Source organism: Colias eurytheme, chromosome 4 (assembly GCF_061535395.1).
Source record: "Colias eurytheme isolate Ceu_HAF_F1 chromosome 4, ilColEury1 Martin Lab GWU primary, whole genome shotgun sequence".
Taxonomy (NCBI): Eukaryota; Metazoa; Arthropoda; class Insecta; order Lepidoptera; family Pieridae; genus Colias; species Colias eurytheme.
Genome location: NC_142983.1, coordinates 11116128 through 11141264, shown reverse-complemented (window position 1 = coordinate 11141264; position 25137 = coordinate 11116128). Strand labels below are relative to the sequence as shown.

The 25137-nt window shown below is 31.4% G+C and overlaps 2 protein-coding genes across 2 annotated transcripts; both read right to left on the bottom strand.

The window, feature by feature from the left end:
- Positions 1-1184: 1184 nt before the first annotated feature.
- Cpr97Eb (Cuticular protein 97Eb) lies at positions 1185-10346 on the bottom strand. Its single transcript, XM_090101436.1, has 3 exons — positions 10188-10346; positions 2916-3180; positions 1185-1921 (listed from the first exon to the last, which is right to left on the bottom strand). Exons 1-3 carry the CDS (start codon positions 10200-10202, stop codon positions 1299-1301), a joined length of 903 nt encoding a protein of 300 aa, XP_089957562.1. The 5' UTR covers positions 10203-10346; the 3' UTR covers positions 1185-1298.
- Positions 10347-16740: 6394 nt separating this feature from the next.
- On the bottom strand, positions 16741-25127 carry Mad (mothers against decapentaplegic homolog 1). Its single transcript, XM_090101434.1, has 3 exons — positions 24789-25127; positions 22554-22715; positions 16741-22313 (listed from the first exon to the last, which is right to left on the bottom strand). The coding sequence occupies exons 1-3, from the start codon at positions 24894-24896 to the stop codon at positions 21315-21317; spliced, it is 1269 nt and encodes a 422-aa protein (XP_089957560.1). The 5' UTR covers positions 24897-25127; the 3' UTR covers positions 16741-21314.
- Between the last annotated feature and the right edge of the window lie 10 nt (positions 25128-25137).

Here is a 25137-nt window from a genome sequence, read left to right as displayed (position 1 = left end):
ACAATCCTAATTAGACCCTGAGAAAGAACATAGGCTACCTTTTATTGCGAAATATGTACCACGGGCGAAGCCGGGGCGGACCGCTAGTTTAGTTATAATTCTAATTTCTATCTTAAATTTATAGTATCAAATTTATTATCGATGCAGAAGTCCAGTCGTAAAAACTTAACAATCTGAATCATTTCCTTATTAAAATTAGTATGAATAGCATTGTTACCTTCGGGAATAAACCACTTTCATTTAACAGGAAATAAAACCAATAATAATATTATGCAATTCTTTATTGTCATTTGAAATCCTGACACGTATGATGGCAACGCAGTCTGCATATTTATATACATATATAACAATATATTACGTATTGTATGAAATTTCATAATCTATTCGAAAGTCTAGATATTTTCATACGAATTTAAATGTTAAAAGCATAAATTCTTTTTAGTTATTGGCTGGAAGTAAAGAAGTACAATATCTATTCTGAATATATACGATTTCGGGTGGTAATAGTACAAACTACGTATAATATAAATTATATATATTAACATATATAATACACATACATATACGATAAGTATAAAGGTACATAAATATTAATATAGCTACTTAATATAAGAATAGAAATAATTAAAAATGTGTAAATGTATTGCAGAAGGTTTTATATATATGTATATGAGAATATAATATGTAAAAATATAATAAATAAATACATATAATAAACATATATATAAAATAAGAATATACGTAAATGTGATGATGGTATATTGAAAGAATATAGTCATAATTTGCATATAAAAACGTATAAAAATCCATATATGTAATTACACTAAAATATTTCAGTAACTAAACAATATGCATTCCTATCTATTTGTACGTTATAACAAGTATAACACAGAATAACAAATAATAATTTAAATTAAACTTACTGTACCGATAATTTTGCAGCTTATTATTGACTAGTACTAATTATATTATACACGTATTATAATATCACTTAAGTTACATTCGATTTATTACAAAAAATAACATCTTAGAAGCAAATAAGCACTTACTACTTCTAACTTTTGCGAAATTTGAAAGATTTCTCTAGTTTTCCAAAGTTAATTTAATGAGGTGTCAAGTTTTTTGAAATAATAAGTGTCAGAGAATGTTTAATTAATATCATATGATTTAAGACAATAGAATGAATGAAGAATAATAGAATGAATGTAACCAAAGCTTACTACCAAAAAAACTTTACACTTTGGATAAATACTAAGCTTTTACAACGCATTTTTCTTCATGTTAATGCGTAAGGCAACTTATCCAGTGAAGTTAATAGAGTAAGAGCCAGTGTTAGGGTCGAAGTTTTGTGCGGGGTGACCAGAGAAGGGGTTGAAGTTTTGGCTCTGGTAGTTCTGGTATGGTTGTGGGGTGTATGCCTGGTAGGAGAACTGCGGTTGTTGGTGGTACACCTGGCTTTGTGGGAATTGCTGGGGCGCTTGGCTCTGCTGAGCGAAGCGGCTGGAAGGCTGGGGAGATTGGAACTGGAAGCTTGATTGAGGCTGGTAAGTTTGGGGTTGTTGGTACCTCTGCGGCTGTTGGTACGCCTGTGATTGATAGGTTTGAGCAGGTTGGTAGGTCTGTTGTTGGTAAGTTTGAGCAGGTTGGTAGGTCTGTTGTTGGTAGGTTTGAGGCTGTTGGTAAGTTTGTTGTTGGTAGGTTTGAGGTTGTTGGAACGTCTGTGGTTGCGTTTGGTATTCCGGTTGGACGGCCTTCTGGAATTGCCTGAACGCGGGTCTGCCTGTCGCGCGTCCGTTGTATTTGGGGTCCTCGTAGATTTTAGGATCCTCTCTGTATTGACCGTCGTCTTCTTGACCGTCAGTAAGGGCATTGTGAGAGGATGGGTCGTTTAGCGTCGGTGGTGGTACCATGATGCCGGTTCCTGGAATATTACAGTGTGAGATTTAGAAGAGGCAAAGTTTCTAGCTACGTATTAGTGTTTACGTAATTATATTTTGGTATTTTCCCCTGTCATTTCCTATTTTGAAATAACATTATGTGCGATTGTTGAGCCAAATTTAATGTTTTACAGTATTTTTTGCATGTTTGAAGGAAATCCATCTATGTAAATACATATGACCAAAACACGGAGTCATAGAACATTAAATAGTTAGTACTTATGTTAGCTATAAATAACTTGGTTTTGCATTTTTTATTATAACTCCATAACTCTGATTAAGTAAACTTACTTAATTGGCCCAGATATTAATTACTTAGTCAATGTGATAATTCTCAAGTTGGTAAGTACTTTAGATTATAATATTTGGGGCACGCATATTGTAACGGAATGTAAATCATGTTTAGAATTTGCTGCAATATTTGCACATAAGTTGGAAAAGTAGAAAAAATTACGTCTTTTGTGGAGTGTGGTGTGAAATATTTCAAATATTAATTAGTTACTTTTGATAACAAGAAAATACAATATTTTTTAAACATTCGCAAGATATATTTTGTATATTTCTAATAAGTACCTATATATTTATAGTATACTGGTAAAAGACATTCTACAATAAACACGCTTTTTGGGTATGTAGAGTCGTCGAGATCTTTAGACGCTCAAAAACAATTTGGCCGTTGAAGAGACTCCTATCTTAATTTTAATAATAGTCATATTATCCCACTTTTTGGTTTTTAACTTAATCTGTAGATTTACTTGTTAATTTAATAATTTAACTTAATTTAATCTATACTATAATATTATAAAGCTGAAGAGTATGTTTGTTTGTTTGAACGCGCTAATCTCAGGAACTAATTTGAAAAATTCTTTCGGTGTTAGATAGCCCATTTATCGAGGAAGGATATCATCATTCTAAGTCCAGCAGGAGCGGAGCAATGCGGGTGAAACCGCGGGGCACAGCTAGTCTAAATATATTTACCTTCAGGCTCAAATCCTCTCTGACTGCTAGCACCATAGGACACCTCTCTCAGCTTCCCATTTTCATCCACATAGCCATATTTCCCAGCAACATCCCCGTTGGGATATTTCGTTTCGATTTTAAACGAACCGTCGGCTGCTTCATACCCGAAGCTGTAGGAGCCGTCGTCGTTTTGTTTGTTTATCTGCTTGAGTATCGGGACTGGGGTCGTGGTCGGCCCTTGTTGGGAAGCGGCGCAGGCGCACGCGGCTGCGAAGAGTAGTGCCTGTAACGTTTGGTGGATAATTAGTGTCAAATATAGATTTTGATAGCTTTTATTGAGGATGGCTTTTACTTCAAGTTATAGCCTGATTTTGCTTGAATCTAGAGACTGTATGTAATACGGAAAAAATTTTTTTGCTGGTGGTGGTTTTTACAATTTTGTAGTTAAGCAGGTCAAACTATAATTTAAATGCCTCCGTTATGCTTCCGGAAAAATGTCTACATGGAAATTATTTGTTAGTATGTCCGTATGATAGTCGGTTGGACACGAAAGACGAATTTAACACTAGATGTATACAAATTAATATGTTGTGTATTGATATTTTATGATATATGTTAATACTTAGGAACTGCATACAAGGAAGTATCTATAAAAAAATAAACAAACGCCTCCAATAGCAAGTCATAAAAACAGAAAAAAACTAATATTAATAAGATTTAAATCACATTAACATAGCAACGGAACTGTCGGTGAATGTTCCGACCTTGACTGACTGCGGAAAGATTAATGTCGAGATAGTTTTATTTTGTACGTAATTACGGAAATCGCTGAGTAATATAAGTTATTGCTTATGAATCAAGTTTTTTTTAATCTAGTTTTTTGGATTTTGTTTTGGCTTTGAAGAATTTGTCAATAGTCCTATATTTGTGTTAGGTGTAATGAAGACATGGTAGAGCTGAATAATTGGTTATAAAATAGAAGATATGAAAAAGCTGTGAAGTAAATTAGTAAATATTAATAATGCAAGACTGGAATATCCATGAAATATCGATTTTTATTTCATTATTTTATCGAAAAAATAGGCTTTCTTATACTTAGTAATAAGTACCTAGATGAATATAATAATATTACTATTCATATTTGTTATATTTTATGAACTTTTTCTAACGTGACACACACAAATTTGTTTTGTAATTATCATGTTGTACTGAATGAAATAAAGATTCAATCTCTGTTGTTGTCCAGTGAATTAAATGATACATCATTATGCAATATTATAAATCTTAATGAAGAAACATATACGATTATTTTAACAATTTAGATAAGGAACTTGCGTAGCGTTTAGCTACTATTATGTATTCTGTGCTTGCGTTATAACGTCCTGTTGTTAATAGAGAAGTATCATTTACACGTCCTGTGAATTTATTATTTGAAATGACATAAAAATAAAACCATTTGATTTGTATACTCAACTACCTACTCCACCCACTTTAGAAGTTTAATGTGATTTAATAACAATATCTACATTGTGCAGAAATTTAGATTCAAGACTGATCTTTGCCAAGTTAAAAGTTACTTGTATATATTTTTCCTGAAGGTGTCTGATAAATATTCTGAATTTATTGTATTTATGACAACTTAGTTCACAAATTAAAAACAATACCATTTTATGTTGCGTAATATTAGCATGTACCAACTCTACATAATTTTTTAACGTTTATGCCAGTGTCGAAACGATCAAATTAAATAGCTGTTTAATTTAAAAGTTGTAAAATTTACACTACACTTCAAATTATGTCAACGTTTTGCTTGCAAGTTTATATACATGATGAAAAAAACATCTCTACCATGTACAAAAAGTCTACTGAAAATTAATGATATAACTTTACATATGTTATGTATTTTATATAGTATCGTATAGCTTTTAAAACAAGCGCATTTTCTTCCTATACAATCCTTCTAAGGTAAACATCATTTTTTCCCTAAGTACACAAACAAATGTTTACATTTTTTCCAATCAAAGACGTAATGTCAACTAGTAATGTAACTCTATTTACGTCGTTACTCGTTACACAAAGAGTGAACATGGCGGCCTTGTTAGAACTCAATCACTTGCACAGACCTCTTTGGTTCTTGAATAATTAGCTTTGGAATGTGGGATGTAAAAAGTACGCCTTGAGCGGTTGTCAATGCGTAATTGAATCTTTTTATTTACTACGAAAGCTTATAATAGCTATTGTCATTGTATTTTGGTATAATTAAAGTGTTTTATTCCAGTTTTTTTGTAAATATAGCGTCACTGAAGAAAAACGCCTTATATTTGGAGCATGTTATTGATTAAAATATGCGTCGGTGCTTCATTGCCACTTGTAATTATATTCATTCAGTTCACTTAAAAATATTGTCCTACTAATATTATAAATGCGAAAGTTTGTATGTTAAAAATACTAAAAAGGGTGGTAAATGTTAAAAATACTATGTAATGACGATTCGAAAGTGCTACTAAATAGTAGTCTAATTGAATAAAAGAATGTTTGAGTTTATGTTTGAGTTTTGTTTTTCTGTTAATCCTTCACGCAAAAACTGCTAAACCGATTTTCATGAACACACACACACACGCAGAGAAAGTAACTTAGACAAACACATAGGATAGATTATTCCCGAAAATCGCACAGGAATGGAAACTATACAAATACAGGTTTTACATTGACTACGAGAGCGAAGCTGCAAAAAGCTAGTGCATAATTACATATTGTAAGATTTATGCGATACTTACGATAGAGTACCAAATATTTTGTTTATTTGGTACTCTATCTTTTATTATACACCCAACATATACATTATTACGAAAATCATTATTATATTGAATAAATTATTAGTCCTTTATGTGTGGGCAGAGCCTTTAATAATGTCAAATTCATATTTTAATTGAAAATTCCAAGGGACATTACAACACATATGGTAATGACCATAATAGTAGGTTACCTTATTTATGTTTTAGAACATTTTTCATTGAAAGTCATAGTTCTAAACATTTAACAAGTCAATAACTGCGTTAAAAACAACCGACTTCAAACTTGCACTTGCAACATTTACAAATACAGACAAAAATGCTCATAAAATAAAAACTACTGGGCCTATCCGAATAAAATTTTTATGGGACCAATTCGACACCATCCCGCGTCGAACAAAAAAAGAATCACGTAAATCGGTTCAGAAACCACGGAGTAATCGGTGTACATACATAAAAAAAAAACATACCGGCCGAATTGATAACCTCCTCCTTTTTTTTGAAGTCGGTTAAAAACTCGCAATACTTATAAAAGGAATATCTATCGCAAGTGACTTTGCTATGGTACATAATTATTTTTTAATTCTGGTGAAAATATATTAAATTTCTTCCTAAAAGTCATATAAACGAATAAACATAAGTTTATTATAACAACATAAGTTTATTGAAGCATAGTTGATGCAAAGCCGATCACTTGCATAAATGTAAATAAATTGCTTATATTTAATATTTATAGAGATTAATAATAAATTCTATAATTTTAGATCGAAGCTGTATTGATCTTATATCTATGAATTCTAGATGTTTCTTCCTTAATAATTAATATACACAAAATGCATCATATAAATTATAAAGGGTTAAACACCTCTGTTGAGAAATAATTAGTGAAACATAACTAACATGAGATACTAGGTTCGATTCCCAATGACTAACAATACCCTGTTACAATACCTACCTATTTAAAAGAACCTATAACATCAAATGTATTACATAAAACATATTGACGTAACAAGCTAAACTATATTATTGATTTGCCCCAATAAATCAAAGCAATAATTTAAATTCAAAGCACACCAATCGATTACAATTCACAATACATAGGTAATTAGCATGCTGCTTCTATAAGTTTGGGCAACGCCTGGTGTCTGGCCTAGTTACATTTCACAATTCCTATCGTAACTTAGGAATTTCGATTTATCAAGGTCGCGATCGAATTTAGGTGTGATAATAGAGCCTTGTTTATAGGAATGGGAAAATCTACGTAGGATAATGAAGCAAATTTTCATATCCGACTATCCTATCCTATCCTACTAATATTATAAATGCGAAAGTTTGTGAGGATGTGGGTGTGTTTGTTACTCTTTCTCGCAAATACTACTGAACTGATAACAATGAATTTTAGCACACATATAGAAGGTAACTTGGATTAACACATAGGATAGGTTTTATCCCGGAAATCCCACGGGAACGGGAACTATGCGGGTTTTACTATGAAAACGCGGACAAAGCCGCGGGCGGAAATCTATTTATGTATATTTGTTCCCATTAAAATATGTAGTCACTAGAATGTACAATTGCAATTTTTAGTCCCTCAAATCATATCATGGTATTGGTTATATGTCATGCTAAAAACTAAGGAAGTAAGTTAGACTTGTACCACATTTTTTCATTATAATATTACGTAAGCAATTTGTTATTAACAACAATGTTATCGCTCGTTGAAGTCTTTTGTTAAGCGTAGAACATATTTGTTTGAATAACTGCGAGTAACTTCGTAGCATTTGAATACAATACTAGTTAGACCTACTAAAAATACAGATGGAAACAATATCAACATGTTTTATATTCATGTTTTTGATAACAATTATTTTAATGAACTAATCTTCAATCGACCAGACTATAAAAAAAATACGTTATTTTGTAAACAATGTCTTCTCTGTATATTTAACTACTACTAAGTACTACGTAAGTAAGTACTCACAGAGTAATTTACACAAAAAATCAACAATCCATACTACTTACATAAAATCTATACTTAATATTATAAAGCTGAAGAGTTTGTTTGTTTGTTTGTTTGAACGCACTAATCTCGGGAACTACTGGTCCGATTTGAAAAATTCTGTCGGTGTTAGATAGCCCATTTATCGAGGAAGGTTATACGCTATATTTCATCACGCTACGGGCAACAGGAGTGAAGCCACGAGGGTGAAACCGCGCGGAGCAGCTAGTCTAATAAAAAAAGATAACACATTTTTTAATCACGAAAGCAAATAAATAGACCAAAAAGTAGATTTCGATCTTAATTATTGTATCTATTCAACACCTTTACTTTCTTAGTTACATTGTTTTTTCGTAAATTGCATAAGTTGCATTCTTAAAAAATTACACAAATATTATAAAACTTGTTATATAACATATTTAATGCATATAAAAATTCCATTACCTTAAGTAATAAATACTTAAGTGTTATAAAAAGCATACAATTTTTGTTCCCATTAAAACTATGCCAATATGCAAGAAATTCTATAAAACATAGTGTCAACATTACTTCCTAGCCTAGTTTGATCTAGCCAATAATTTAGGTCTAGTTTCACAACACGCCTACCCTACGTAACTATAAGCATTCCTCATCAACAACTGACTGTACGCTAGCCTGTACCCGCGGCTTCGCTTACGTATATTTTAATCCATATCATAATCTATCTGTATACAAGTTTTCAGCCGAATCCGTTCAGTAGTAAATTAATAGTAAGTGTGATAGAGCAATACTTTATTAACAGAAATACAATTTTTTCGTATTCTGATGTTAGGTTTAAACCGCGTCTTCACTCACGTGGTATGTATCAAAAAGACTATATAACAAACATATGTTATAAAGTAAAGTATCTATAGATAGAGATATGTAAGAATTAAAGTGAATAAAACCAGAAGCAACAATAGTTTCCATTTAAAAATTAAAATGAAATTAAACATCGCTTTGTGTAACTTATAGTTACGCTTGTGAACTCACGACTCGCATAAAGTTATTTCAAAAACAAATAAATGGTACTTTTTTAAAGAAGTTAATAACAAAAGAAATATTATAACTATATACTGCGGTTTCGCTCGCTTGTTACGAGTATGACGCATAGAAACTTTCGTATTTTCCGATAGATTCATATAAATATTTCAAAATTCTTCAATATTTTTTTTTTACTGTACAATGGGGGAGCGCTAGATGAATGAATGAATAAAAAATGAATGAATGTTAGTGTTTAATTCTAAGAATAATATTAAAGAAAGTATAAAAAGCTGATCATCTTCTTGCCGATAATGAAAAAGCAATCATCGCAAAAGATGTGAAATTTATTTCTACCCTATTTCAAATCAGCGAATAAATAATTTTATTAAACATAGCTCACTTGAGTGTTCTTAAATAGACACAACAATCAACTTCCTATCAAATATTGAGATCTAATTATATCCTTCAAACAAATGGTTCACGTGAACTTTACTCGATCTAGAAACGTAGTACAAGCAATCATTTTGTTCTAAGAATTAGCTCTTTTATGATATACCTAGATTAACACCGCCCTAGTTAAATCTATTATTAAATCTCGTAAGCATAAAACTTTAATATGTTGCATAAAATTTAAAAATTATCTTGAAAATTTGTTATTTAAAATGTTTGGTTTAATAACTACATATTGGTACAAAAAAAACAAAAGGTTATCTAGTCACAAGTATAAATTTAAAAATTAAATGTGTCATATATTTAAATAAACATCAATTGCCTACTGAAAACCTTGAAAACCATGAATCCATCTATATAAATTTCGATAAAAAAATATTCATTCTCTAATTCTACGAATACTTCTACGCACAGTGTTTGAAATAAGAAAATATATTCCAAGGTAATAGCTATTATTTAATTGTATTAATGTATTGAGATCACAGATTAGGACATCTTTTGTGCACTTGTCTAGGCCGTCTACGACATACGCTATTTTGATATTTGTTACGGTGTCTGTTGCACATGCATTATGTATTTCGAAAACTTTTGAAACACTTTTAGGATGATGTAATAAAAACGTAGAATTTACTATTTCAATTGTAATTTGTATCATGTTTGTAACATAATATGTGAAAAGTTTATTTTTTATGGCAAGGGTAACAATATTTTTCTTTGAAAATGTTGGACGATTGACGATTGATATTAATTTGAATTTAATAAACACTGGCAATCAAATAAAAAGCGGCAAAATAAACGATTTTTTTTTTATTATTTTAATCAGTATTATTGTCGACTTTACATTCAAATTATATTTATGAACATTTAGATTTTTTATAACACTGTTTATCGAAAATATTTACTCCATACCTATAATCAATTAAAAAAATATTCAATCAATAATTAAAAAAATACCTAATTAAATTAAAAAAAGGAATACAATCATTAAAAAAGTAGCGCATCACAATTAAACCGTAAACACGAACAAAACACAAAACAAAAACTAACCTTCAAAAGGAACATGGCGGCAAATTTTCCGAACGCAAATGTCAAATTTCCCGCGTTTGCGTTGGCTAAGGCGTCCGTTCACACACTCGGGCGCGCTTGGCCGCAACTTGTATTTATAATGTCGTAGTTTTCGTTACAACAGGCCTTCTGATATTATTATGCGGTCTGTGGAGCCCTTGCGCGGTTTTGTAATAGGACCCCCAGTGTTGGTGTTTGATTGTTAATGTCAAATGAAAATCATACATGTGATATAATTAAATCGATTTGTAGGACTGATTTATGTAGATCGATTATGAGTAATGAGCTTTCATTGATTACGTCATCATAAAAATAAAATAAAGCTTTTTTCCACACTAAAGCTTTTTTGTACATTGTACACAACTTATTATCATGCATTACGAAAAAAATGTTATTTGTTTATTGAAATGTATTTTAATTCAGCATATAATAAATGGAAACAACCCATGGAAACAACATTTAACTAATTTATTATGTGCTTGGTACATGCTATGAAATTATTATTAAATAACCTACTAAGTACCAAGAAATGGCCAAGCAAATAAATATATTTAAATCTGAAGGATCAGTAATCAGGAGCAACCTCATATATTACCTACTTACCGCCTACTGTAATTTAAACACATGTGCAACTAAAACCCGGTAGCTTTTAATTTCTACAGAAACATTACATATACTAACATTTAGACCCATAGATAGCATTCTATTAAGTACGTAAGTAAGTACAATTCATACTAAAGATAGCTTAAATGCTCAGACAATACGTTAGTCATAGTTTGTAGTCATTTAATTTACCTTCTACGAATTATTAATATAGGTATTATATACTTCAAGGTCTCGGTTTGTTAATTACATTTTCACTAAACAGAATGATCTTTATCACAATAAATATAAAATAATAAAGACATTATTTTGTTTGTTACATTATTTGTAAATTACTTTATTCTTCTAATTTTGAAGCTTTTCGTAGCAAAATTTATACTAAGTACATACTTGAGATACCGAAGTATTTCTTACGTCTTATCATTGTGTTAATATAATGATTTGATAAATACTTTACGTAAATTTAGTAGAAAGTAAGTATGAGCAGTTTTCCAGTAGGTAGGTATGCGGTAATATTGGCGTAAAAGCATTTATAGATTTTATTAATGAAACCAACGAGCTTTTGTGGTTTTAGTGATCTTGGTTTCAATACATGTAAAACCAAGACGACTATTCGTAAGTAATCAATATTGTACAGTTTAGGATGACAACAACTTAGAACTTAAAAATTAAATTTAAAATTATTTAATTTTGTTAGAAAAATGGTATATTTTTCTTAAAAACTACCCAACAGATATAATTAGCTACTTGTAACGTTTAAGCTTATTTACCACGCAAGCAAGACCGTGGACCAAAACTATAGAAGATATTTTGATACTGCTATTCTTATTTCATAAGGTTCGCAGGTGCAAATTATTGTAAGGATCAACATAACTTTGTGTCATTACTTCGTCAATATAGTGACGTTGTAACTTGTAATCTAAGTAAATATGTAGTTATATTGTCGGTACTTAATAGGTTCTAAGTAGACTCTATACTTTGCATATTATATTTTGTAGATTTATATGAAGCCTATAACTAAGTGTGGGTGTTAGTTCATATATTTTAGTATAGTAGGTATTAAGAACCTACATGTTATAGCATATACACATTACACATGCATAATTAAAAATGAAATAAATATATAAATACTGATTCTTGTCATCTGAAGGTTAAAATCTATACTAATAGCACAGACTAATAATAATATACTACTAATAGTATAAAGCTGAAGAGTTTGTTTGTTTGTTTAAACGCGCTAATCTTAGGAACTACTGGTCCGATGTGAAAAATTCTTTCGGTGTTATATAGCCCATTTATCGAGGAAGGCTTTAGGCTATCATCACGCTAAGACCAACGAGTGGAGCAACGGGGGTGAAACCGCGAGGAGCAGCTAGTAATTTATATTTTAAGAGAGTAATGCTATCTCTTATTTTCACTTGAACAACTTTTGTTTAAGTGTAAAACTACTTAATTCGTCAAAGTTGCAGCTAATTACTAGGTATTGAAAACTTTATCTACGTTGCAACAAAGACCCAGGAAAAGCAGATAAACTCTCTGTTAATCTATTCATCATCGAATTAGGAAATAGAGAAGTATAAATAAGTGTAAATGACGCTTAATATCGGGGAAGTGCGTAAAATGTGAGGAATGTAGTGATTCTTAAGGCTTCAGCCCTTGCCGAATGATCTAGACGCAGGCAAGGCCAAGAACAACCGGTCACTAGGTATGTATGGTCCGAGAGGTGGGTGGTGTTTTATTTAAATATCTTACTTTGCGGTATTTGTTTGCGAAGAATGAATGTATGCCTTTGTACATTAGAAAAAAAGAGAAATATTAGGCAAACATATGGGTCTTAACAATCATTCAAATTCAAATTCTGCAGTAAGTAGATTGAGTGTGTTCTTTAATTCACAATTACTGCAATAATAAGATACTGATTAATTATACTTTTAAGCTGAAGCCATAGCTGCTATTACGCTAGTATAAACTAATGAATAAGAATTTGTTTTCCCAATCTAAATTAGATGAGAGTCCTGAAGTGATTAAAAATATGTTATTTTAATCAAATACAATACAAGCACCATTTATTAATGTGTAGGGGTATAGACACTTTCCATTGTTCCGTTGGGACCTCTCTGATTGGAATATTAACTCGTTAACTGTAACAGTATATTTATGTATTCGATTTCATTGAAATAATTAACTCATAATTTACAGACATGTTAATGAGAGATATAGTATAAATTGTGAATGGAATGCTTATTAACTTCAAATCAAATTAATAGTTTTATGAGAAACGCTAATTATTTTCCTAAACTGAAACCACCCAAATCCCTTCAAAATTTCATGTGAATTGTATCCATATCAGAAAAGGAAATATTCCTGCTTTAATTATAGTCATTTCTCACTTAAAACCAAAACCTATAATACCTTATATGTATTATTGTCAGTGTATTAAGAAATATAATTCACATTCTCCTCTGAATTTTGTCACCAGCTCTCGAACTATGTTGTAAATTAGATTGTATCATTTAGCGACACGACGCACTCATTCATTTTATAAGGTTTTTTTGTTATTAATTAACTTGGTCATTTCATTGTGATTCATGCTTTTAACCACGTGCATGTTTGCGAACAAAGAACATAACTAATCTATAAGAGATATATTGAACTTTTTTGGTATAGTTAACTAGGTACGTTTTTACGTAGAAGAAAGAGAAATAGTTTTTAAGTAGACCTACTTAATTATGTACCTGTACATAACTAGACAAGTATCAAATAATAACCATCGTCCATTCTCTGCACCATGAGTGATGCTATGTTTAAATAATTTAAAACAGTTGATAATAAATATAACACCAAACTAAAATTTCAGTCTTATATCCCTGTTACATCCACCGATATGCGAGAACCTATGTTTATGTTCATTTAGAAAATTTTTAATTATTTATTACCGAAAATGATGTAACTAAGTGCCGTATAATCATAGTTTCGAAATATAAAATCAATCACCACCAAATAGTAATTTATAGATTTGTACTATTATGTACCTATGTCATGAAGATAACTTGAACTAAACCCGTTTTCAAAATAGTTCAATTGCTCTATATACATATTATGGTAAATAAATGGGTCAATTGACATTCTAATCTTAATAAATACGCGGACTTAAAAACGCGGCAATAAATTTTAATTATCATTTAATTGCATGACTCATTTAAATGACCTCCACTTGAATTAAGAACATTACAATTAAGTATAAATATTAAAAGGCAACTACCTTCTTAGTATCTTTATGTGTAGGAAAATTTTAAGAATATGTGTTCTCCATGGAGAGATAAATGGGATCATTTTTCTTGTTTAATCTTAGAGACGGGTAACGATTGTTTTTATTGAAGTGAAACTTCTTTATCGGGGTTGGAAAAAAATTTAGTGTAACATTTTTTCGTTACGCGCCATCTTTTTCTTATCGCTACCACGCGTGACTCGACGTATTTCTGTAAAGATGCATATATATGTAGAGCAGTATTTTCAGTATATTATACTCTGTTACACCTATATTATAAAAAAAGATGTAAAACTTATAAATTTCTAAACGAAGAAGTATATTTAATAATAACAAAATATTCATCTTTATCAATACTACGTGGTCTACCTATAATTTAAACATGAAACCAAAAAGGAAAAACACAGCAAAAATCCGAGCGTATGCACATAGTATGTATAAAGAAGTACCTAAGTATGAATATTGAATAATGTAATATCATCTAGGCTTGCAATACAAATAATTAATTTAATTTCAAGATACAGAAAGAGTTACCGATTGACTTCAGTTGCGATGATCATTACATCTTTCATCATATTTCTTTATGGAATTGCAACAAAATGCATTATGCTTTAGAAATATATTGATTGGTTTCTGTGTTTGTGAATGATCTCGAATATTGATTTACGCACCTATTCATTGGACATTGAAATAATTTTACTTAATTATTTAGTTATAGGTATTTACCGTAACTATATCCTTTGTAAGTGGTGCAGTAGGTAGGTATGTATCTATACATAGTATTTTACTTAAAAAAACAGATAGGCATACAAGTGCAAATTGCACTGTGGACAAACACAGTAAAAAACACTTTAATTTGTCATACAAATTCTACATAATATCGATTTCTCCCTATAGATATTATCACAAATAATATTATGTAGCTATCTATGTGTTGCTTTACATGCTTTGGGCGACAATAAATTTGAAACGACTGAACTTTAAACATTATTAAGTGTCTATAGACTTAATTGGTCAATTACAAACTGGTCAGCTTTTTTTTTTTATTTTGAGTTTGATCTTGTCATTCGGTTAATTACACTTAAAATTATAAGCATGATAGGTATGACTTCATGCTTACCTATTCGTAATTCTAACATCTAAATCTACAAAAAGAATTAGTTGAGGGTGGATTTATTAAACAGCAGAAGATCTAGTTATCATGTTACGTGATCGGGATGATCACCCTGACCGCCTTTTTGGTACAGTGGTTAACGCGTGAGCGTAGAAACAAAGTAACTCGAATTCCATTTCAGAAGGCTTATACAACAACAAAAATAATAATAAACAAATAGTCAATAAAAGGCTGTTAACTATCCGACTTACCCGTAAGAAGATGTGGAAAACATCTGCTCCTAAATATTCATTGATGAAGCCTTAGGTATATTTAACAAAAGCTTTATATTATAAGAAATAATATACCTATAGGTATCTAACTAATTATAAATTGTAGACCAAATTTAAATGGGAACACATGAAAGGTTTTAAAAAAATCATCAAAATAGCTATCTACACAAAGTCAAAAGCAGCAAACCTAACAAAAAAAACCTACAGTCGAATTGAGAACATCGTCCTTCTTTTGAAGTCAGTTGAAAACCAATCAGTGATGTTTTAAAATGACGCTCGACGACTGAAAAAAAGTTATTGAATGTATTGGTAATAAAATGAAAGTAGGAAATTGGGTATGCTACTGCTACTACCTACAGACCAATTTTATGTTGGGCTCCGAAACCAAAATCGTATATTATTCAATAACTTGATTCTACGTCAAAACTATAATCCAAGATGGCGCCGTCGAAAATTTTACATCTTTTCGTCATGGGTGTCATTTTCATGGGTAGCTATTAACCAATATGAGGTCAAAACTAAAATCCAAGATGGCGCGGACGAAAATTTTACATCTTTTCGTCAATAGTAAAATTACTATTCTGCAGAATTATTCCTTCTTTTTCCCTCCTGAAAACGACCTTTACGCAATACCACGTAATTTATTAAGAATAACATTTTCACCAACACCGGCCATGACACCTACGTTGCTATTCCAAGCACGTGTTATGCAGTTATTTCGCTACTGTTACACACTGAATGACTATGATATAAAGTTGCGTAATCGTTATGGTTGGATTAAAGCCATTATTATGTGGTGGATCGTTGCGCCAAATAAATTACTGGGTGTTTAAAAGTATGTGTATTGAACGTGGAAATTCTGTTCAGTGCAGATTCGACGATGGCATGGCAGGCGAGGCCAGACAAAAAATAATGCCTATTATTTATTTTCTTGTTATGGTGAAGCAAGGATTGTCGCCCGTAGGTCAAGAAGTGGTTATCACCGAACATAAACACTAGAACACTGATGAGTAATAGTGCTTGTCAACTTCGACAGTTGTTGAAATAGTTTAGTTGACTTAATTAGAAGAGTCTATATAAAGTCTTAACTACTGAAGCCATCACCACACACATTTCTGAAGTCGGGTATTCGAGAACATACTATTACAAGATAAAAAATGGATTCTGCTATCAATTCAATCGGTGAAGTATAATACAACTTAATAACATAAGTTTGCTTGCATATTCAACATATTGAACAGGGTTTCAAGTACTTTGGTTACAAAATAAAAATCAACATAAATAAAAGAAACTTTATTTATGTAGTTACTATACGGAGAAAAATATCATAAAAGTTACACGAACAATGGCATCTTTTCCTATTTAATTGTATACAGACATACAATAAAATGCTTAACACTAACCCTGTCCTGACAGTGTCAACATTTTGTAGCGAGACAACCTTAACATAGGAACACTTACTGCGAAATGTCAAATGAGAAAAAAAAGTCAATTTAAATTTAGAACTCAACGCATACAGCCAATCACAGATATACATTTTTACACATGGCAACAAAACCACACATATATTACAGACTATAAAATAATATCGCTGTTCCAATTTAAATTCCTTGTGACGAGCCACGTTCATTAAAAAACAAATGTATGTAACAATGTGTAGATGAAACTACATAAGTATTACATTCACTTACATTTTTATTTACAACTAAATATTATAAATACATAATTTCACTGTGCACAAAACATAATAATCTGTATAATTCCACACAATAATTAAACTTGTTCAGAATATCCAAAGGGCTTTGAAAATGAACTCGCGCTTGCAATGTTTAAAAAGACTATGCTCAATTGTATCTCATTTTATTGAAAAATATAACCTACGCTTAAAAACGAAAAACCAATTATTTCTTTGTTTTCTTCTAGTGTATATTTAATATAATTATCGTTAGCAACAGTGACTATAAAATATGATATGTGACAATAAAGAATAGCTTCATTACAATTTATTATTCCTTATTGACACATATCATAGAGTGTACCTATTATAAACATATACAATAGTGTATAATTATACAATATGTATAACAATAAGCAATACTTATCCCGTGCATAAAATAGCATATATTTATATGTTAATAATATTTATATAATTAATAATTTCCTCTAAATAAGGCATTTTACTGGTGTACAACAAGTAGGCACGAATGCGTTACTGTAGAATATAAAATATAAATACATATTTGTTACCAACAAAGGCACGTATTCAGTACATTTGAAATGACAATAGTAAAATAAAAGCACTGCCCAGTATAATATGGCCTTTTTCATACAGAAAAGACTATCTTTTTCTATACACTACTATATTGTTTCAGATTTTACAATACTATTGTTATCAGACGTATTATAATAAGAAAAATGGACTGTAATTATATATTTCTAATTCCGTTTATAATTAATGTTATTTAATATTCATCTAATTTTTTGTAACTTTTACATAATTCTTTAACTGCATTGCAACGATAAAAGATCGTTTCAATTAAGTCGTGACGACATCAGATCGTACGACATATCGGATGAAACAGAAGTGAACATTTTGGACGGTATATTACAAAATTCATAGGCACATAGTTTAGGCATACAGAGTATAACAGTAATAACGATTTTAAGGCATATTAATTTATGTATATTGAACATAATGCTACAAAATGGTAGGTTACCATTAAACAACAGAACGATGATTATTTTGTGGCGATTTTGTAGCGATCCAGAATTTTAATTAAACATGTGATTAATCTAAATAATTTATGATTTCGAAAATTCTTTCACTAGCAAAAATCTGTTACTCCCGAGTGACTTTTTTATGTTTTTATCATAGTTGAATATAGTCCTGTTTAAGATTGATTGCATTTGTTATTTTGCGACTATCATCTATTATATCTCGTCTGCATTGCTACAAAAAGTACTTGGTTACCATTTAATTGAAATTATATTTTACTAAAAATTCTCTGAACAACCTTAGTCCGTAATTTATAATATAGAGAATACAATATGCAAAATATAATATGTTCACCATATTTTGTTTTATTATATGTTTAACTATTTCATAATTATACAATTCGAATTTATTACAGTTTTTCTTTACAATTTATGAGCAGTGTTGTAGAAAATTTATTATTATACATCATCATAGTTTATGAAATGAATTTTATAGAGCATTCAGAATTATCATGTCCCGAACCTTTAATATAAAATGAATACATTTTTATTATACACTAGCGGTCCGCCCCGGCTTCGCCCGTGGTACATGTTTACGTTTTCTCTACATAAAAACCATCCTCGTACTTCAAGGAATATAATAAAAAAAGAATTATCGAAATCGGTTCAGCCGTTCTCGAGTTATGCGCTTACCAACACATTTTGCGATTCATTTTTATATATAAGATTTGAAAGATTTTACATTTTTTAAAGATGTGTCAAAATACAATAATCCTTAGGAAAAACGAATCAATTCACAATACAGGAACATGTCATGAATATTACTTTCACATTGAATTCGTCATAACATTAAAAATTTAATTAAACAGGGTCAATCCTTTAGAAATACACAATTTTAAAGTGAAACTTTTATTACATCGTCTCAAACTTTTTGGTCTGTGTAGCGCATGTCGCGTGACGGTCGGCTGCTGAGTAGGTATAAAGCAGTGTTCGGAAAGTTTCACTTTTACCGTGGTTTCATAAAACCACACAACATTTTTTTTTATTCACAATAATTCCACTATAAAAGATTTAATCGTTAATAATAAGAGCTGGGACGTGCCTAGTCTTTAGTAGGAACTAAAGAAACCTTACACATTATTCTGAGATCAAATCAATATTTAGTTGGCATCATCCCAATTTGGTTTCTTAGTGAAAACTGTTAGAGTGCATACATTTTAATGTTTCAAAGATTAAACGCCGATTTTTCAATGCTTGGATAAAACTTATCCGCCCACTAAAGAATTACACGATAATATTAAAATGTCACGTAAACTCAAATACAGGCAATTAGAATATGTTTTTAAAATGATAGTTTTATACATTATTCGGCGAATAAGTTTTAACCAAGGATTGAAAAATCAGCCCTAAAACGAATAAAGAATTTAAATCAATACCAATATCATGTTCCTAAACGTATAAACACATTCGATTTACATTTTTACACTAAAAAATTCTAAAAATCCCTCTACATTCCGCTTGTACAAAATTTGTACGCATGAAAATAAAATGGCACTTGCAATATTACCTCACCAATATCAATCTATTACACTTTGTATGACTTTTCACAACAACCAATATATTATTATGTAATCCTAAAATATGAAACGCAAAGGTGTCTGACTGACTGTCTGATCTATTAATCTATATATATAAAGCTCAAAGGGGACTGATATAGTGATCTATCAACGCACAACCCAAACCACTGGACGTATCGGGCTGAAATTTGACATGCAGGTAGATGTTAGGACGTAGGCATCCGCTAAAAAAGGATTTCCGAAATTCTTGCGGGAACGGAGAAAAACGGGGATGCACGTACAAAGTCGTGGGCGGAAACTAGTATATTATGTAATCCTAAAATATGAAACGCCTATGTCTGACTGACTGTCTGATCTATTAATGTCGGTTAAAATAGGTGAAATTTGCACTATGAATTTTTTTTTGACAGCGGGCGAAGTTGCGGGCATCAGCTAGTAGAGCTGCTTACACAGTAATTTTATAACATCTAATAAAACAGAGGGAAAAGTCGACAAAAAATATTAATGAGGGCATAATAACTACACTGGGTTAACATACCTGTAAATAATTGATGCTTAATTTTTTTATAGTTAAATATTCTTAGATTAATCTTATTTAAAATATCATACAAAGAATATCAGCCTATTCTAGTCTCTTCTATAGTTCGAAACGAAAGTTCGAAAAACGAAAGTTCTAAATTGTTTTTAGTAAAAAGTCATACAAAATGAATAGAAGTCAATACACAAAATCAGCATATTTACAGCCAATATCCGCCATTTTATATCCCTGATCATGACTATATAATAACTACGAAGCTACATACGACTATGTAAAACTATATTAAATGTAACATACATAACCTAAAAATATCTCTAGAGAAATTAATTGTGGCCCCAATGCACTACATGTCCAAATTATTTACAAATTTCCAAGTTTAAAAATAAAAATCACATTTCTTAATATTATTTATATTTTTGACACAAATGGAGCCACTGTATTGTAATGATATCTGAATATGTTGTGCTTAAATAATGTTGCCAGTTCAAATAATTGTTGTTTATTTTTTATTTTTTTTCGATTTGGCTAATAAGCACTTGATTTTTTTTCTTTATGTCAAATGTATGTCTTTCGTTTTATGCAACTCAGCGCTAAAATATGAGAATTTTATTTTATATAATAGCTATAGGTATAAACTTAAAAGCACTTCTATCCACCAAAACGGATTATTTACACAAATAATATCTTTACTTGTCATTTATTAATATTATTCGTATGTCTTTATATTAATTATAGAAATACTTAAAATACGTCTTACTTTTCATAAACTTGGACACATAATTTGAGCTACGATTTAATAAAAAAATATAATTCAAATAAAAATTATATTTTGAGATGTCCTTTACGATATTGATTGCAATGAATGAATGTAAATCGAGGATTTGTTTTTACAATGTTTTTTTTCCGTTTCATATGAGTTATAATTTGAACCTAAAGTGAACATATATCTATGGCACGTATATTTTGTAGTTTAAAATGCAAAAATGTTGTGAGATTTATATCAAATAAAACGTATATTCCGGCTAAGACACGGACGAAATCGCGTTATGCGGGGAGCCCATTTGTGTAAGAACTTTATCAAGCCACTGTAGCGGGCCGTGTAAGTGTATTTCGATCCAACATGGCGTCGAGGTGACGTCTTGCCTGTGATACTCCGCGCCCCAGCCCTTCACGAACGACATACGTATGGTACACATTTTAGTTAGCTCGTAGACAGCTTCAAAGCCATGGTTAACGCTCTGCGACAGCAGTTGAGCGAACTCACGATTATTGAATATCTTTAACGAACAACCGGGCGGTATCTTACACACGGTCGACGGGTGAAAGCCATGGTGGTGATTGCAGTTTCGACTCTGAACAAATATGGCCGCGTCCGACAAACACTCCGCGTACACTTCCCCCCCTACGTAATACAAATGCACCCCTTTGCCTATATGACGCCTCGTGTTTTCGATCGTCGAGTTCCTGTTCACATTACTGAGTTGTCCTAAGCAGAAACGGTCACTGTTATTCGAGGGGTCGGTGAACCCGTCAACGACGACTGAATGCGAGTTGCAGTGGAACACTTCCCCGACTCTACAGTTAAGTTCGTAGTATGCTACGGAGGCCCAATACAACGGTTCTTGGTACGACACTGGGGCTACTTCCCCAGGAGGTTCTGTATCATCAGAGGGTGGTGAATATGCCGGTGGGGGCGTATCTGGTAACTCAGAACTCGCAGACGGTGGAAACCCGGAGCCAGAATATGAGACATTATGCGGCATAGCTGGCTCTGCCGTCCTTTGAAAGGGCAGCAAGGAATGCCCTGGAGCGAATTCTGAATGCCGCGGAACCAATACTGGTGGTAACACTGGGCTTTCCACCCTTTTATAATGGTAAGGGTTAATGCAGACCTCTTTCTGTTTCGCGCTGAAGGGATATTGGCATATTTCGAGTGGTTTGAGCTCATGGTGGCTTTGAAGATCCGGCCAGCGCCACACTCGGCAGTAGATAACGTGCGGCAAGCCTTTTCTGTGAGATACCTGAAATTGTAATAGATGAACATTGTAAACAGATTAACCGTATCATAAAAATATATTGAATATTTCGATAACTGTCTCTAAGTTACATAAAATAACATATTGTTTTTTTTCTATCGGAACAGAAGGTCAATTAGAAAAAAATTAAAATAATTGAAAAACATTAATTACACAGGAAAGTGAAAGTTCCACAGCTAGAATTTCCTGTCAACAATACTGTCGGGAGTAAACACTTTTAATTACCTGCAACCTGCCATCCAAGGAGCGCGGTATAGTGACGCATTTGGACGGCGTGCCGGGACACGAGAGTGCCCGTTCGAGCTCCTCGATGGCACCTTTCCTCTTTTTGAGCTTCTTAACTAGACTGTCCACTGCCTTCTCCGCCCATTTCTCTTCTTCGTCACCCTGAAGTTATTAAAAGATGTTGTTTATACACAGAAATTGTGTAGTGTGAAGTCCCGTGTCCCCGTAGTGGGGTAAGGGGCAGATGCATTATTCATACATCTGTTTCACTGATTTATTTTCTTTAGGGACAAGTAGGTGATCAGCCTTCTGTGTCCTGCCAGACCGAGACATTTTTTTTTTCTTCGTCTCCACTGGGAATCGAACCCAGGACCCCTCGGTTCTACGCTCACTAGTCAACCACTGTACCAAGGAGGCGGTCGCTGTCGATACACAGAAATTAGTGGGTACATAAAATTGTTAGTGCCGACTATTTTTCACAAGGAAAAAGATAGGCAAAATAATGAGGTATTTTATATGGTAAAAATGTCTATTTAATATCAGAAGATATTAAGTGTACTGATATCAGTGAATTTAAACTAACTATTCAGTATTTTATTAAAACCACTGATAAGTTCACCTGCCATCAAATACAAAAAAGATTGCTAGCTCAAAGTAATGCAGAACATAACTCATTCATCATTATTTTCTAAACAGTATTACATGAATCACTGTACCGAGAAATTTACAAATATGAACCAATAATATGACTCATTTTATACTATTGATAACACATAAACAAACAAAATTTCCTTTAACTATATAACTAGACTAGCCACTCATCCTGGATCCACCTGGTTTGACCTGGGATAAAATATAGCTTATGTTACTTATAAATAGTAAAGCTTTCTTACAAAGAATATTTTAAATTAGTTTTTGTGTGAAAACATTAAAAATAACATTTAAAAAAAAACACAATTGTTTCTTCCTTGCAATATTTTTAAGATCACTTATGGTAACAACTAAAGGGGTTAACTATGGTACTTATATTAAGATTTTTAACATCTGTTTAAGAAAATTATCATTGCAAATTTCTGCCCGTGGCTTCATCTACGTTTTCAAAGAAAAACATGCATAGTTCGCGTTCCTGAGGGATTTCCGGGACTAAAAGTAGTAATTTTTTTTTGTAATTTTGAAAAACCAAATTTCATTGTAATTGTTTCAGTAGTTTTAACGTAAATGAATAACCAACATCCATCCATCCAGCCTCGCAAACTTTTGAATTTATAATATTAGTAGAAATATATGTTTTGACTGAGTTTTTCACAGGTAAAGTTCAAAAGGCAATTATTACACTAATAGCTACTAAAGTAATAGATAGCATAATTTTCTTTGTATTAGTCAGTCAGTTTCACATATTGGTTCAATTTTTAATGAATGGCAATTATGTCTACACAATTTTGCATGTTTCAAGTAGAGATGAGGATTTATGCTTGAAAAAATTTACACTTTTATACCAACATCAATCAAATCGCAGATATACCTTTAACATTTTAACAAATTTTCAATATTTTCTGAATGTATATCAAAAACAGTCATTATTTATACCACTATTAAAAAAATAGTTTCTCCAATACTGAATTTTGTTATTTTTATACTTTTAAGTAACCTATTACTTAGTAAACATTAAATTGTAACATGGTTTTACTGTTATAAAATAAGAATGCATTGAGAAATACACATGAAGTTATTGTCCAAAACTTTAATTATTACCTTATTTATATATTGAATAATTAAATCATTTTATTTCATACCTAAACATAAAGCAAAGTGTAAAGTGAACTTACTATTGATTAGAAGAGAAAAGCTTGGGTTTTCCCAAACAAGATTCTCCAAGGGTAAGGTTACATTGATTTGACTCATTACTCAATTAATTATGTACATCAAAAGTAACTATATTCTTATTTAAAATCTTTACTTTAGATAATATGCTAATATTTTACATACAAGTTACAAATTATTATAAATCAGTATCTCTAGAAATAACAATTTACACATTTGAATGATTTACACAGAATTTACATTGAATTTTGATACTAATTTAAATATCAGATTTCTTAAGTATTAAATACACTGTAAACAGGGCATGTCTAAATTACCATGTAGTTCGATTTAGTTGTAAACTATAATCAAAGTGTTATTACTCTAGAAAGCGCGGTTGAAAGTTTAAACATGTTTTGTGAACTTTTAAAATACCTGTTTCCAGCCAAGTAATTTCTTCACAGCAGGACTTGTAAATGAAAACAAGCTATTCAAGCTAGACATAGGCCCACTGCTAGAAGATTCACCATCATCCGTGTCCATGATGACAAGTGTATGGGGAGCTTCGATGAGTCACCAGGAATAGCGGGAACGCGCAGCCCGCTTCTAATACACCACGGAAATACTCAAACGGCCATCGATCAGCACAAAGTCCCTTGGTATTCCCCACAACGATTATACATTACAATTTACAATCACGAAACTACAAAATAGCGATTAGCGTGACACTAGCTAGGACAGTTAAAAACCACAGATTATGCAAACACCACAGCTTAAAAATACA